The sequence below is a fragment of the Quercus robur genome, chromosome 5, assembly GCF_932294415.1.
Source record: "Quercus robur chromosome 5, dhQueRobu3.1, whole genome shotgun sequence".
Classification (NCBI taxonomy): domain Eukaryota; kingdom Viridiplantae; phylum Streptophyta; class Magnoliopsida; order Fagales; family Fagaceae; genus Quercus; species Quercus robur.
In genome coordinates, this window is record NC_065538.1 from 3,468,635 (window position 1) to 3,484,636 (window position 16,002).

The 16,002-nt window shown below is 34.9% G+C and overlaps 2 protein-coding genes across 5 annotated transcripts; one reads left to right on the forward strand and one right to left on the reverse strand.

Annotated features, from left to right (window-relative positions):
• Window positions 1-610: 610 nt before the first annotated feature.
• LOC126724851 (protein FLUORESCENT IN BLUE LIGHT, chloroplastic) lies at window positions 611-5,345 on the forward strand. 4 transcript variants are annotated; one of them, XM_050429273.1, is made up of 5 exons: window positions 611-754; window positions 2,373-2,482; window positions 3,088-3,259; window positions 3,823-4,143; window positions 4,847-5,345. In XM_050429273.1, exons 1-5 carry the CDS (start codon window positions 652-654, stop codon window positions 5,047-5,049), a joined length of 909 nt encoding a protein of 302 aa, XP_050285230.1. In that variant the 5' UTR covers window positions 611-651; the 3' UTR covers window positions 5,050-5,345. The 4 variants fall into 4 exon arrangements, with proteins under 4 accessions (XP_050285230.1, XP_050285231.1, XP_050285233.1 ...); XM_050429274.1 differs by having other exon boundaries at window positions 3,091-3,259; XM_050429276.1 differs by having other exon boundaries at window positions 738-754; window positions 2,373-2,490; window positions 3,091-3,259.
• A 787-nt stretch (window positions 5,346-6,132) lies between these two features.
• Window positions 6,133-13,597, reverse strand: LOC126724852 (oligouridylate-binding protein 1B). The gene is made up of 12 exons (XM_050429277.1): window positions 13,310-13,597; window positions 11,439-11,500; window positions 10,988-11,090; window positions 10,759-10,835; window positions 10,624-10,685; window positions 10,430-10,517; window positions 9,284-9,359; window positions 9,157-9,187; window positions 8,523-8,642; window positions 8,055-8,140; window positions 7,238-7,414; window positions 6,133-6,772 (listed from the first exon to the last, which is right to left on the reverse strand). The coding sequence occupies exons 1-12, from the start codon at window positions 13,412-13,414 to the stop codon at window positions 6,488-6,490; spliced, it is 1,272 nt and encodes a 423-aa protein (XP_050285234.1). The 5' UTR covers window positions 13,415-13,597; the 3' UTR covers window positions 6,133-6,487.
• Window positions 13,598-16,002: the final 2,405 nt, after the last annotated feature.

The following is a 16,002-nucleotide window of genomic DNA, read 5'->3' on the forward strand; positions in this document are numbered from 1 at the left end:
AATCACTACTATAACTTCTCATCCATATCCTTAAATTTAGGCACCACCATAAATTTTTTTTTTTTTTTTTTCCTGAATGGCAAGCCAATTGCCAAACAAACAAAACATAAATAAATGTTCTCTCCCCCTCCCTCTCTTTTCACAAAGACACAAGCAAAGGTACATAGTTTTCTTAGTACTCATTCTTTTTTTTTTCTTTTTTTTATGTTTCTTGCTCGCACATTTGTATGTATATCTTTACTTTATACAATTTTATAATTTTGAAAAGATGTTACTAACTCTCTTTATACAATTGTATCTTTATTTAATACAAAATGGACTCTCCCTCAAACTAATCACTTACAAGTTATGTTTTGGGTTTTCCTCTTCCCTTGCTTCTATGAAGATGTGAAATTTGACAAAATTTATACATTTGTGAATGAAATAATTTTTTAGTATAAATATCATTACACTTCTAAATATTTTTGTGAATAAAAAAAATATAATAATTTTGAATTAAGATGAATGAACAATATTTTTTTACAACCAATAAAAATAAAAATAAATAAAAATAAAAATAAAAACAAAAACACTCTAGGCACGCCCTCACGCGCGCTCAGAGGATGGTTATTATACAGAAAAGCCCAACTCCCCAACGTTTTATCCGAAGCAATGGCGGTTATGCTGCGTTACTCCTCCTGCTTCTTCTCTCCTCCGAACTCCATCGCCCGATCTCCACCGTCCGATCGACTCCACAGAAAATCACATGCTCCCGGTAAGTACTCCCGCCCCTACCTACTCTCTTCTCTCTCTCCCTCATTCAATCATTTCACACCTCTTTGCTTTTTTTTTTTTGGTAATCACACCTCTTTGCTTACTTTCTCTGAACTCGTTTCACTGCTTTGAAATTGTTATTGCTTTTTTATTAAGCTCTTTAAAAGCTAAAATCTTTACAATGATCTCTTATAATGGAACGGTGTACCTTTCATTTCTCAGGACTTTACATTTTAAGCTATGTTTGGTTGCTGAGAAAATAAATTGTACAGTATATTTGAATTATGCATTGTCCAAGAATAAAAATATGCAATTTTAGTTATTGGGTTTTAATTTTTTATTTGTATTTTGTTGTATAATGGGTTAAATGTGATATTTTTATGTGTGAGCTTTAGTTTGTGGAGGATACAGTTAAATGTGAAATGTGAGAGGTTTTGAATTATTACATTGTCTAAGAAAAAATTAACTATTTTATCTAATGGGGATCAATTTTTTATTTTTCTTTTGTATTATAATGGTTTAAATGTGATATTTTTATGTGTGAGCTTTAGTTTGTGGAGGATATAGTTAAGTGTGAAATGTGGAAGGTTTTGAATTATTACATAGTCCAAGAACAATTTAACTATTTTAGCTAATGGGGATCAAGTTTTTATATGAATTTTGTATTATAATGGGTTAAATGTGATATTTTTATGTGTAGAGGTAAGTATGTGGAGGATATAGCTAAATGTGGGGGGTTTTACTATTCAGGTATTAAAAAAATGGAGAGAATAAATTGGTAAGTATATTTGAATAATTGCATTGTTCAAGGGGAAAAAAAACACACTTTTAGCTATTGGGTTTTTAATTGTTTATTTGTCTTTTGTATATAACGGGTTAAATGTGATATTTTTATGTGTAAGTGTAAGTTTGTGGAGGATATAGCCTAAATGTGAAATGTGGGAGGATTTATTTTTCAGGTATTAGAAAAATGAAGTGAATAAATTCCATACAACATTTTTGAAATATTACATTGTCCAAAGTTTTGGGGGGGGGGGGGGGGGGGGGGACAATTTTAGCTAATTGGATTCAATATTTTTTTTGGTAGTATAATAGGTTAAATGTGACATTTTTATGTGTAAGCTAAGTTTGTGGAGGCTATAGCTAAATGTGAAATGTAGGAGGTTTTGTTGTTTAAGTATGTTAGTGGGGTTTTGAACATTTTTTGTTTTGTGATTAAAATTGGATATATTTGTTTACCGAGTTAAGGGTGTTTGAGAACATTGCAAGTTGTGATGCTAGAAGAGAGAGAAGATGGGGGATTCTTGAGTTGGTTGTGTTACATGATTTTCATGATGATGGGCCAATGAGCTATAGCTCAAGACCCACTATTGCATGTGTAACTTACCAATAAAAATATATATTTTCATGACAATGGCTCTACATAATTTAAAGTTATTTAGTGATGTAACTTGAACCTAACTCATACATATTTAATTTTTGTTATTCAAACAACCGTCAATTTACCCATATATTGGAAGGCCATAAATCGGTTGGTTGAGGGTTTTGTAAAACTTCTTGAATTGAATGTGGAGAACATCCTTTTACTGATATGGTGATATATTCATTGATTGAATCAGGGAAGATTGCTACTCTTTCATATAAAGTGGAGAGGTTTATATCATCCTTGAGAAGTACTTTTAATGGGTCTTCTGAGATGTGCCAAATGTTGCCAAACTTACATTGTCAGGTATGATGGTGAGTTTCCCAATATCAGCTGTTATGTATTTAGTAGGAGTTTTGGTTGTGATATATGTTGCATCTACTACTTTATTAGTGGCATAAGAGAACTCCACATTATAAGATGTAGAGTTTAACAATATCCCTACAAAGACTGCCCTAGAGAACATTATTATGTAAACTTTGTGGGAGGGTGTTTCTCTTTTATCTGTAAAAGACCTATCTTGCAATTTAAAGGCTCCCATCAAGTTCAGCAGTCAACTTTGTGTATAAATTTTACCAGGCTTGGATTTCATTTGACTGTCAGATTCCCACAACCAGAACTAAAGCATCATGACTTAATGCAATCCCTTGCGATGAGTTGTAGATCAAATGGTGCTTCTTAGCACCTCCTATAAGAGTAGGTGGAGGGTGAGGTCATGGGTTCAACATATGTACTTCACTATCAACTTACCTAAGAGATAAATAAATAGAGTTCATCAAGTGTTCATATCTCAAGAAAAATGTGTGTGATCCAATTACTGCAATATATTTTAGTTTCCATCCGTTATACCTTATTAATTCCCTCTTTGATGGTCATTCTTTTTATTATCTGATCGACAGTTGCCTCTTTAGCAGGAAAACAAACAGGTAGGAATTCCAACAATGGCATTTCTTGTCAGTAATGCCTTGATGTTAAGTACACCTTTGAAAGCTTTAGCAGAAACATGTGAAGCTGATAACTCTGTTTTCAACATGAACATGCCTTTATTGCTAGCCGTGGCCCTTATAGGGGCAACTGTTGGAGGTAAGGTACTATTGGCTTCATTGTCTCCTTTGGTTCTATTCCTTCTCATTACTTTGCAGGATGTATTCAAAATCTATCAGGAGTTTGATTTTTCCTTTTTTAAATAATTTTTGGTAGAGTTGCTTGTATTTATTATATTTTTAGTATCTTGATGAGCAAGTAAAGAAAATGCCACACATACCCTACCCTGGAGGCTAGATTTTTTACATATACAGCTGCATAGAAGTTTGAGATTGAGGCATGGAAATTGCATAATGAATCCCCAACATACATGACTTATTGATGTTTCTGACACCTCAACCCATGCCATATAATGCATAATTTTTTTAGTGTTAATGCTAATTCACAATAAGAGTATTCAAAACATCACCTGGATGGAAGTATTATTTTTCTTTTCTTACCTCATTGTTAGGATTATAATTGGGAGTGGCTATGTGAACTAAGGAAATTCAAGACCCTTTTGTCTTTCCATGCCTGATATTTTTTTTTTTTTTGAATGTGAAGCGTAGATCTATAGCCGTGTTATGTAAATTTTCCATAATTTTTGATTGCTTGTATGATAGGGTTGCTTGCTCGCCAAAGGAGAGGGGAATTGGAGCGGATGAATGAACAGCTACGCCAAATCAATACAGCTCTAAGAAGGCAAGCTAAGATTGAGTCCTATGCTCCCACCTTGAGTTATGCTCCTGTTGGTGGAAGAATACCAGAGACTGAAGTAATTGTTGATCCAAAGAAGCAGGAATTGATTTCTCGGTTGAAGAGCGGAAAGAATTTTTTGAGAAATCAAGAACTAGAGAAAGCATTCTTGGAGTTTAAAACAGCTCTTGAACTTGCGCAGAATTTAAAAGACCCTATTGAGGAGAAGAAGGCTGCAAGAGGTTTAGGTCTGTTTACGTTCCCTTGGCCATTATTTTCCTCCTATGGTTACCTCACTTACCCATGTTTTGTGTAATATAAGTACTGTGGGTTATATAAAATCAATAAACTATACAATAGGCATCTTACTGGTACTGTAGAGGTTCCACTAGAGTCTTCTACATCTCGTACAAAAAATTTTAATTCCTTCCCGTAATGAATCAGAGGCATTAAGCCGTGTTTTGGGTTGACTGTTGCTAAGACCTTTTTTCTTTTACATCCACTGAGTAAGCTCAATAATTCAAGCCTATAGAAATGTTTCTACCATTTTTTTTTTTATAAGTAAATGTTGCTACCATCTTTAGGCAATTAATTGAAACCAACCATATGCAAACCTGTTATGAGGACATGTTAGTTAAGGACCAGAATCATATATTCTTTCAAGCTTCAAGAAGGCATAACTCTTCAAATTGAGTCTATTTTGTGTCTCTGAGCATTAGTTTCTGTTGAAAATATGCTTTTCTAGTATTCCCAATAGTCATAATTTGTTTTTATAATTAATTTCTATGTTCTACTTAATATTTCTTCATTAGTCATGTTTTCACGCAGTTTTTTTTTTTTTTTTTTTTTTTAATACAACATGATTTCCTAGAAGTTGAGTCACCATATGGTTTGTAATTCGTCAACAGTTGCTATCAATCTCAAGTTATTGATTCAAAATTGTCCTTTCAGGAGCCTCACTGCAAAGGCAAGGTAAGTATAGGGAAGCCATCAAATACCATTCTATGGTTTTGGCAATCTCTGAGCGCGAAGGAGAGGACTCAGGAAACACAGAAGCTTATGGAGCAATAGCTGATTGTTATACTGAGCTTGGAGATCTTGAGCGAGCAGGGAAATTCTATGACAAATACATTTCAGGGTTGGAAACAGACTGATTTGTCCCTCTTAAGCAGTAGGTTTTTTCTTGATTAATAATCTAGAGCTTGTAATATTCGTTGAGTTTTCAGGCAGCTGGTTACCAATTACTTGCGGATCATTTCATTTTTGTATCTATGTTAAGGTCACTTCATTTTTGTATCTTTGTTAAAGTTACTTGATGGAGAATATCCGTTCAGCCTTTCTGTTTGTATGTAAAACTAAAACCATCTATTTGTTGACTGATGTGCCACCTAGAGAGATGGGTTTTCTATTTTACTTAGATATTGACTTTAAAGGGAACTGTGGTTGGATCTTTTCAAGTATCAGATTGTTCAAGAGTCCATATCTCAACAGACTAGCTGATGTTGATGGACTAATAGTCGATCAGCTCTCATTCATGTTAAAGATACTGTCAGGTTACATGAAAGTGAAACCCTGATAAGACCTCAAAGCTGACCTGAGTCTGGATGGCACACCTAAATGGTTTTAGGATACAATGTGCCCTCAGAACCGGAGCAAAACTTAAAATCATTTTTTCTAGTGATTTTCAGTTTACACCGTTCACTTTTAGAATCCAAAATATTAGAATGGGTTTTAATTTTAAATAAGGGTGTGCATTTATGATTCATCCCGCCAATCTGACAAACTCAATTCAACCCACCCAACATCGGCTTGATTTTCTTGAGTTGATGGGTTAGCCCAATTTGGTTTAAGTGTTTCTTTTTCTTTTTCTTTTCTTTTCATTTTTTGAATTATACATTTAGTCATCAACCTCAAATTTCAAAATGGTCCTATCCTCTGGAATGTTTCACAACCTGACCCATGCACAGCCCACATTCAAGCCAATTTGTTGCATGAGATCAAAGTTTGCCCAGCCAGAAATAATTATTGCACCGTGATCACAGGTCAAAATCATTGACAAGTCGAAGTTTGGCACTTGTAAATTTCAAATCAGATGGGACGAGAAAACAACAAATTGACATCAATGAAAGGTTAAATCCAAGATAAGACAGCGACCAAAAAGTTTATAATTTAGCTAAACTTCCAATCCAGAGTAAAACCAAAGACACTGTAGAGTAACAGAGCACGGGGGTACAGCATTATAGCTCAAAACCGATTATATATATTCTCATGTAAGAGATCATTGTTAGAATACTCTGAAAAACCTTAGAAAGAGACTATTGTTTGCATTCCCTCTAAGAATCAATAAAACACTCGTCGCTAAAAAGTAGAAAACACAAAACAAGCACAATGATACATATATCCATACAGATCGCAAGCATACGAAAAGATAGGTAACAACCTCACCGTTGGAGAAAAGGAAAAAAAAAAAGTTAAAAAAAAAAAAAAAAAAAGGATAACAAAATGCTTCCTAAAAGGTTTACAAACTGAAATAAATCCCGCAGAGGCAGGGAATATGGGTTTCACCATATAACTTTACTCTCATTATATATCTTACTGGTAGTACATGAGCTGCTGGGCAGCAGCAACATTCTGGAACCCGCCATCATATATAGCCTGGCTGGCTCCAGCGGCACCCATTCCCATTGCTGCCTGTTTAAGAGGATGCTGCCCCTGAGGGTGCATGAGGGCATGAACACCACCCATTTTGCTCATTGCTAATTGCCGTTCGTAGGCCAAAAGATCAGTCGCTGAGAGGCCAGGTATGGGGGCAGCTGCAGGTGGGGGGAGTGGGTTTGAAGCTGTTCCAGGCGGTGTAGGTTTACTACCCCAAGAGCACTATAGGCAAGAGAGAAACACAGGATAGTCAATATCCAATCAACCAAAAAAGCATACTAAGATTCCCAAACTATCTGACAAAAGACATTTTAGTGCATTCTCCCATACACAAAATGAATAAGAAAACATAAAATATTTTCTAAAAGTTCCTTATCTGAAAAATTAATACAAATATTAGCACTCTAAACACTAGATCGCTATCCTAGCTTACACATGACAACAGATATTCATAGGGAATAGCTTTACTGATTTCTAAATTGTGGAAAAGATGGTGAAATTGAAACACTTGCATTACCAAGAACTGAGAAATCAGTAGCATAAAGGGAGGAAATTTCTTTTTTTAAGTAACAAAAAACCATTAATACAAAAGGTGCATAAGTACCATGTCTTTACTAGGAATGGCGAGAATAATCTATATCAATTCATTGCCACAATACAGCTTTACCAATAATCAGAAAACCACACCTTAATTTGTTTGCCACAGACATATGAGTGCACATTTCCCATCTGAATAGCCATGGCTGCCTCGGCATGAGTACTGTATCTCACAAAACCAAAGCCTTTATCCCGCTGGACCCGAACCTCCTCAATCACTCCTGCACCAAGAGCATGGAAGTGGCGATGCAGATCGAGCTGGGTAACCTGCAAATAAGAAAATCATAACAACTTCTTAGAGATTATAAAACCATCCCTGAAATTTCAGAAAGACTACACAACTACAAAATGCATCTCTAAGGGTATTTGATGATTTGATCTATTCTAAGAAACATTATGAAGAGAGCTCAGAACAAAGAAATTCCTATCACTCCTCCCCCCACTTCTCAGAAAATATGTGGGGCACCCATCAGCTCATGAACCGACAACCTCGCCCTATACTTAGCACTTATAAGAGGAAGCAGTGCCAGTTGAGCTAGAGGATGTGGAGTCATTCTGGGAAGGTAAAGACATTAGTGTAGAAATCCAACTCAATGTCGTAACCCAAGGTATACTTTTTTTTTTTTTTTTTTTTGATAGATAACAAAAAAATTTATTAATAAAGAAAAAGCCAACCCGAGTACATTGGGGATGTACTGTGGGGGCAAAAATCAAGGATCAAAATTACAATGATCAAGCAAAACAGGGAGTGAAAAACAAGAAAAATGCGACAAAGCTATGCTCCAATCAAGGAGAGTAGTAAGAAAAAAGAGCAGAACAAAAATTAAACTGTCTGGGTGTGCACTGTGTATGTGTGCAAGTCTAAGTGTTAAAATGAACAAAACAAAGAGCTGATATGACTACTTGCCTCTGAAGCGAGATTGCCCACATAAACAGTGGTATACTGAGGGTTGTTCTCAGGAGCATCACTATTTGTTGTCTCTTTGCCATCTTCTGCACAATCAAGATAACAAAACATAAGTTTGTCATAAGCTTAGAATACCATCAGTTAGCCATGAAGTCAAAGAAGAATAGACACAATTTTTAACTTATTTAAAGCAAAATCTGTTCTCCTTCCGCCTTCTAGCCAACCGAAAAGAGCATAAGTATAAGGAAATCAACAATAATCACCCCAAAACAAATTATCCTTGTAGAAAATTTTGAGGTAGCGCAGCACTAAACAAAGTAATGGAAGCCTCCCACATCTGGAAACAAGATAATGGTGATCCACCCCCAACTTGATGGTTTAAATTCATTTGAAATCTAAATAAGAAATGTTTTATAGTATCGACCATCAATTCTTGTTATTATATCAGGTTTTGCATAACTCACTCACCCGATGAGCCATTTGTTAGTTCTACCACACTTTTGGCATCTGAACTCTGCTTGTCTTCATTGGAAACAGCACCTTTAGTGGCCCAGTTACAGCGTATCTGTCTACTGCCAAGCCACTTTCCTGAAAAATTGAATCACAGTTTAACATATTGGTCACACAGAACAAATGTTTTTTTTTTTTTTTTTTTTTTGATAAGTGAACACAGAACAAATGAAATTAAGATGTGAAGGCATATATATTGAACAGAAACAATATATATGGAGGGAGATGATAGAAGCAGTATTCTAGTAAATAAAATGTTGAATTTACTAAAAATGCTTCATTTATTTATAATTCCTGGCCCATAGACATGGGGGAGGGGGAGGTTCAAACTAGTGACCTCTGCTTCATTAAACGCAGTCCCCAGTGGACTGTGTTACACCTGGGGATTACTAATAATGCTTTATTCCTCAACCTTTTCTTTTTTTCCCGATTGCCATTAAGACAATCTCATATTATGTAGATTGACAAAAAATGAATTAAATCCTGGTAATTTTACCCAAGGTCACAGAAAATAAAACCGAGCATCTTAAAACTTAAAATCACAGGTTCATTTTGCCAGGGGAAAAATGACATATAACTGCATAATCCTTACCGGTTAGGTCATTTATGGCACTTTGGGCATCCTGAGTAGATGAGGAAAATGACAAATTAGGATCATAAAGAATAACAGTTCAGAAAAGAAACACAAAACACAGGGAAACACCAATTAAAATTATCACCTGTTGACTTCGGAAAGAAACAAATCCAAACCCTCGTGACCGCCCAGTCTTCTGATCCCACATAACCCTTGCATCTCTGAAAACAGAAAACATCAGATTGGGTGTCATCCATTAAGATGCAAACTATTACAGTAAGCATCATGCAATGATGAATAAAGTTGTTAACTAATGAATTTTGTATTCCCTGAATTTTTAAAGAATATTCACATCAAGCTTCATATTTTATGAAGAAGCAAGCATAGCATGGTTGGAGAAACAAGGAAAAAGTTTGGCTCCAGACATGTTTGGAGCTATCTTGCTCCAGCCTACTAAGTGGCAACTGAAGAGACCATAAATGTGTAGATTTAGTCACATGACTTTTTTAATGAGTTACGTGACTTGTTTAAATAATGCACTTGGACAATCTTATAATTTGTCATTTAATGGGCTGGAAAAGATAGCTTCAAACATGTTTGGAGCCAAACTTTTTCCATATCCTCTTCAGAAGCCTAAAGTTAAAGCAAAGCCTACAGATAAGAATCTGTTTTAGTTAATTAGGTTTTTAAATTTTAGTTAATGCTTTATTTTGGTTGTTCTAATCTATAGTCAAGGGTATTTTAGTAATTCAGTAATTTTTGGGCAAGGACCGTATTTATGTGCCTTTAGTTTTATTTTATTAATAATCAAGAGTGTTTATGTGTAGGCTCTGGTTCAATTCAATTAGGGTTTGGTTTACTTGGTCAAAGTAGGAATTCTAATTGAAAAGCTAAGATTAAAGGTTTATAAGTGTGTTATTGTGTTCAAACAAAGGAGTTTGTCAATAAAAGTGTTTTTTTTAGTAATGAGGCACGGTAAACTTTATGTTCTCTCTCTCTCTGATGTTCTGTGAATATTCATGTGCACTGTTCACACAGTGTGGACATACTTGATTTAAGTTTTTTCTTACCTCTTTTCAACCCTCAATAAAATATTTTCTACTCTCTACAAAACCCTTGTCATTTTTAACTGTAACCCTTCTTTCTTAAAAGTGATAAACCCAAGACCCACAAATCCTCCTAAACCTTAACTCACCACAAAGACATGCTGACAAATTCTCCAATTTGTCATACCTCGTTCTACCAACAAAAGAAAAGGATATCAATGATGGATCAGAAATTTGAAACTTACGAACAACTGGGATAAACAGAAAAGCAGGCAAACAATGTAGCATCTGTAACCTCAGGACTGAGATCACCCACAAAAATGTTGAAGTGACCTGCACATCATTATAACAGTATAAAACAGAGCCCATGCTAATCATGCCATTGCATTGCAAAAACCAGTTTTAAGCTTTGAGTTTGCACACAAAAAAAAGCACCAACCTGATGTATCCTCCCTCTGACCACTAGCATATGCCCAATTAACTTTGATAGGCTGCCCAAACCTAAAAATCACATTAAAAGATGTAAGGAAACACCCAAAGCCAGATCAGCAAAATTAATGAGGGTTCTACTTACAGATGCCTTCCATTCAGATGTAATATAGCAAAAGCAGCTGATCTCCGATCGAAATAGTGGATAAACCCATAGGATGACTGAATAATGCAGAGACAATGACAATATGTAAGCTGCCAGTGAATTTAGAAAAGTATATAGCATGCTAAACAACTCAGGAATGAGTAATTATAAATCAATAAAAAAATATTTGAAAACAATTGGCAAACTATCTTGAAAAGCGAAATCCTACCTTCTCCTTTCTAATAAGCTTGCAGCTTTCAACAGGACCAGTACTCGCAAAAACTTCTTGGAGTAGTGGTTCTGTTACTTGTGTCTGGATGTTTCCCACATAACTGCGTTTCAGTTATAAAGAGATAAGGAGTTGTAGAAAAAGAAGATTAAATTTAAAAAATGTATTCAATCTCTTCTCTCAAAACAGGAGATAACAAACAAGTTCAGAATCCTTTTTAATGGCATAGTTAACAACAAAGTAGTAAATTAAAAAAGTGATAGTTCTTCATATAGCTAAAGAGATTCAGAGGAGAGTTATTATCAGTTCATGCATAAGGAATATAAGAGTGATGTATAAGTTGCAGAAGCACGTCTGTGAAACAAGCATTTAAAAAACTGGGAGACACAAAAGCAAAAAAAGGTGAAAAGGCAAACAAAAATAAATTGAAAATGTCTAGACAAACACTCACACACTGCGGCAAGTACTTGGATCAAAACCAGGAGGCAGATTTCCACTTGGAATTGGCTCAATCTGCAAAATAAAAAAGTGAAAAAGAAAATAAAATAAAATAAAAAGAACCAAAAAAAAATCCTGTTTTATCTACCAACATCAAGACTATTATAATCCAAGAATTTTTTATAAAAAAATAAATAAATAAATTTAAGAAGGTATTTTGTAAAAAAATTCCATATAAAAGAAATCAACGCTGACCAACCTATAGCAGGAAAGAAGGCAATGGAAGACAATGGCTGGTCTCTTTTTTTTCTTTTTTTTTTTAATAAATCCGAAAGTTAGAACAATTAGGGAGGAGGATTTGATCCTATGTTCTCCTCATAAAGAAGAATAGGCAATGCCACTGAGCAACAAGGTTCTTAGAAAGACCTAGTCACTTCCGCAGGACTCTTGACAGTTTGACATAATGCCATCCAATATACTTCAATTTCCCACTTCTGTTTCAAATTCTACATGTGGTGATCAATTTGAGAGAACAGAAGTTACAATATAAGAAAGACATTTTCCCCACTTTATTGGATAAGTAATTTAAAATTTTCCCTTTTTTCTTCACTGGGTGAAGTGAACTCTATGAAACTTGTGACTACATTTCAGGTTCATATAACGCTGAATATTTCTAATAGAAAAGGCTTAACTACAGTGAACTTATTTTTTTTTTAAAGTTAGTGCCATTCAAACGCATTCAATATCCTCCAGCTGAGACTTCAACCCACCTAAAATCTGGTCTTGGATTTTTTTTTTTTTTTACAAAAAAATATCAAGATCCTTCAATAAACAAAGGAAACAAACCACTGGCTTTAGCTTATGCATCCTATTTTTGGTTTTTTACTTCAAGGCATATGAAAGGAAATAAACAATGATATTTTGCATGCATGCACACACACACACACACACAATATTTGGTCCTATGTCAAAAAATAATGCATGTACCAGATTTCAATGATTTTTTTTTTTTCAAAACAAGTTTTGGCCCGATAGGGAAGGAGAGATTCGAACTAGTGATCCCAGCCGCTTATGCTACCATTGAGGTTTTTCAGTTTTCAATGATGAGGGCAAGAAATAAATTTGAATGCCAGTAAATTTAACTTTCATATGAATTTGCATGCATTAAAAACTCCAGGTAAAGATCAAACATGGTCCTCACTAATCGAAAAAAAGATCAAACGTTGTCCTCAATAATTTTGCACTTACTAAGGAAAATACAACATTTGTACCACTAGAGAGTGAAACTAGTCTACAAAAGTTTATGAAGCGCTGGCCAAGAACACAAAGCACCAGTTGACATTGCCAAAAACAAGCATAAAGAGTCAAAAAACATTAGAAAATTAAGTAAACTGGAGCTCCACTCATTGGGTGATCATGCAAATTTACAAAACAAAACAAGATTATAAATTTTGTTTACTTAGCTAAGACTGACACAATAGCATACTTAGTAAGGGCCAGAGCAAAACTTGAATTCAAATTAGCAATGCATGTCCGTACAATCCCCAAATTTTCCCAGCAACCAAACATAGTCAAATGTCAAAAATTTCAAAAAACCCTACCCAATTTTCTCTCTCCCCCTCACACTACTCTCACTCTCATAAAACCAACACAATATCACCCCAAAAAAAAAAAACCTAGCTTTCTAAATCAGGTACAAACAACCCCGAGCTAACCCTAGCTCTCTCACAATCCCCAATTCCACACTACCACCAACAACCCAAAAACTCATCGATCAAAAACAAAAAAGCACACAACACAGTCTTGAAATCGCACCGATCATAACAAAAACCAAAAAATTCAAACAGATTGAGCAAGAGAGAGAGAGAGAGAAGGAAATGGAACCTGAGGAGGAGCTAGGAGACCGGGGTGGTAGAGAGACTGTTGTTGAAGAAGAGCTTGCTGCATCAAAGCTTGTTGCTGCTGCTTCAGCCTCTGCTGCTGTTGCATTTTCTCGGGGGGTCGATTTTCCGAGAAAATCGGTTTCTTTTTTTTTTTTCCGAGCAGAGAAAAATAAAAGTTAGGGTTAGATGGTGAGAGAGAGAGGGAGAGACTGTATGGGCCTCGAGAAAGTGAGAGAGAGAAATTGAGATTTTTAAAAAGAAAAAAAAAATGGAGAGAGAGAGAGGTCTGAAAAAGAGAAATGAGGGATATAATAGATGGGTATTTATAGAGGGAATTTTTTTTTTTTTTTTGGTGTGTGAGTGTGTGTGTGGGGAGTGATGATAACGTTACAAGGATTGTGATTGGGGGAAAAAGAAGTACTTTCCAACTATGTATTGACAAGTGGTTCCAATGGTTATATACTGAGATTTTGGATCTTTCCTTGGATGATGTTGATGATGATATAGAATTTTCAAAACAAAACAAAACAAAAAAGGAATTTTTAATTTTTCTGGTACATGATGAGGGACTCAAGCTATAATATAAACACTTTTTTTTTGGAAGGGTTCTTTGTTTATTACAAGGAAAACGGTTCTCTGTTTTCAAGTCTACTCAATACTGTTTGAGTTCTAAGGCAATAATTTTAAATGACCTTTTTCATATTTGAAGATCACTTAAAAAGTATTTAGCTAATGTTTATATTTTAATTTTATATATATTAGTTGTTAAATTCTAAGACTTTAGGAACTAATATATTAGAAATTCAATATGTATAATGTTGGCAAACCATGATCAAAACATAGAGTTTAGATTTAGGCTTGATCAAAGTGTGATTTAGGATCCGTTTAGATGCACATTTGGATACATCTGAAAACTGAAAAACACTGTAGTAAAATAATTTTTAAATGTGTAAATAGTACCATGGAACGCATTTTTAATGAAAAAGTTGCTGATAAGTGAGGTTTGTGAGTCTGGTGAACAGTAGACAGGACCCATGATGTGTTGAAAAGGGTGGGAAAAGTCAAACATTGCGGCTAATGTTCATGAACAATGCATGAACATTAGCCATAATAGTGAGGTTTGTCTCAAACGCGTGCCAAAAAAAAGAAAAAAGAAAGAAAGAAAAATGCCAGATGTAGACGTACTGGGTTTTTCAGCCGAATCCAAACGTAACCTTAATGTATAATTGGAATCATTGTAGGATTTATTGGACAAAATCGGCAAGGCTCAATCAATCAAAAATTAGACTCGATAGATCAAAACTGATGCTGATTTAATTTTCTATAGAAATTCCAATTCAACCCAAGCTTATATGATGTGTAGGGTTAAGTGTTTTACTTCAAGGATAAAAGGAAAAACTCTAACTACGTTTTAGAAATCTTTGGGGAGTTGTGTGTTGAATCTTCTATGAGATTTGAGAAGTGTTTACCTTCATACACACACATAGAGTTGTCAAGGTCAAGATTCACATCAAGAACTTGATAATCTCTTCAGGTGCTGCATAAAAAACATAAAAGAAGATCTGAAATTTTTAAGTGGAGTCTCAAAGTCACAAGTAGGAGAACTTGTGGTTGCTGCAAATCAAAGAAAGAAATAGTCCATGGACTTGGAGTTGTCAAGTGGTTGTGGTAGTAAGTTTTCTACTTGAGGTAATAATAAGATATTAGTGGTCTAAGTCTTATTATACAAACTTCAATTCTTTTATAGTGGATTTGTTTTTACTTTGAGGATAGCTAAGTTAAATTCTCCCCATGTTTTTTATTGGTTAAATTTTCCTTAGTCATCATATATTTGTGTTCTTTATTTTTCCACATTATATCTGTTTTACACATGTTGGTTTAACCTAGATCTTATTAACGAACTTGTTAATTGACTTGACTTAATATTAGGTTAAACAACTTGTATTAAAGGGTCTAAAAACGTACATTAGTTACTATCTAATTTACTTAATGGTGATTGAGTTGAAATTCTACTGCTAAGTCATAACTTTTTTAGGAAATTCTAAAGTTTCTAGAAAAATTTTACAAAACTAATGTAACAATGAATACTAGCCTTATCAAATGCACTTTGTGTGTATAATGAGGGTTTTTTTTTTTTTTTCTTTATAGGGACTATAGGTAGTTTTTAATTTTTAATTTTTTAAGTTATAAAAATGTGGGGTAGTGGAAGTAGGAAGGAACTTTTTAATATGAAATTTTTTATTTTTTAGGAGTAAGCTGGGATGCACGGACGCGGCATCCAGCCCAGCACACCCACGTCCGACGCGGCGGGACGCGGCGACGCGAGAGGGACGTCGCAGACCACGCGTTCGTGTCGCGTTGTGCCGCGTCCCGCCACGTGGCAACTCCCGAATCGAGCCGACGCAGCTGAAATCGGCGCCGACGCGGCCCAAATTGGGCCGACTCGGTCCATATCGACCATATCAGTCAATATCGGCCGGCGACCAATACGGCCGATACGACCGAAACAGGTCGGAATCGGCCGTGAAAATCGCCGGAGAGGCCGAAATTCTGACCTCAGATGCGTTTCTTGCCTTATTCTTTCTTTGTTTTGTGAATCAAGTATATTAATGTGTTTTTTAAGAATATTTTAATAGTAAAAATATATAGAAAATATAAATAAAAATATTTTTAATAATTTTTTAATCGCCGAGT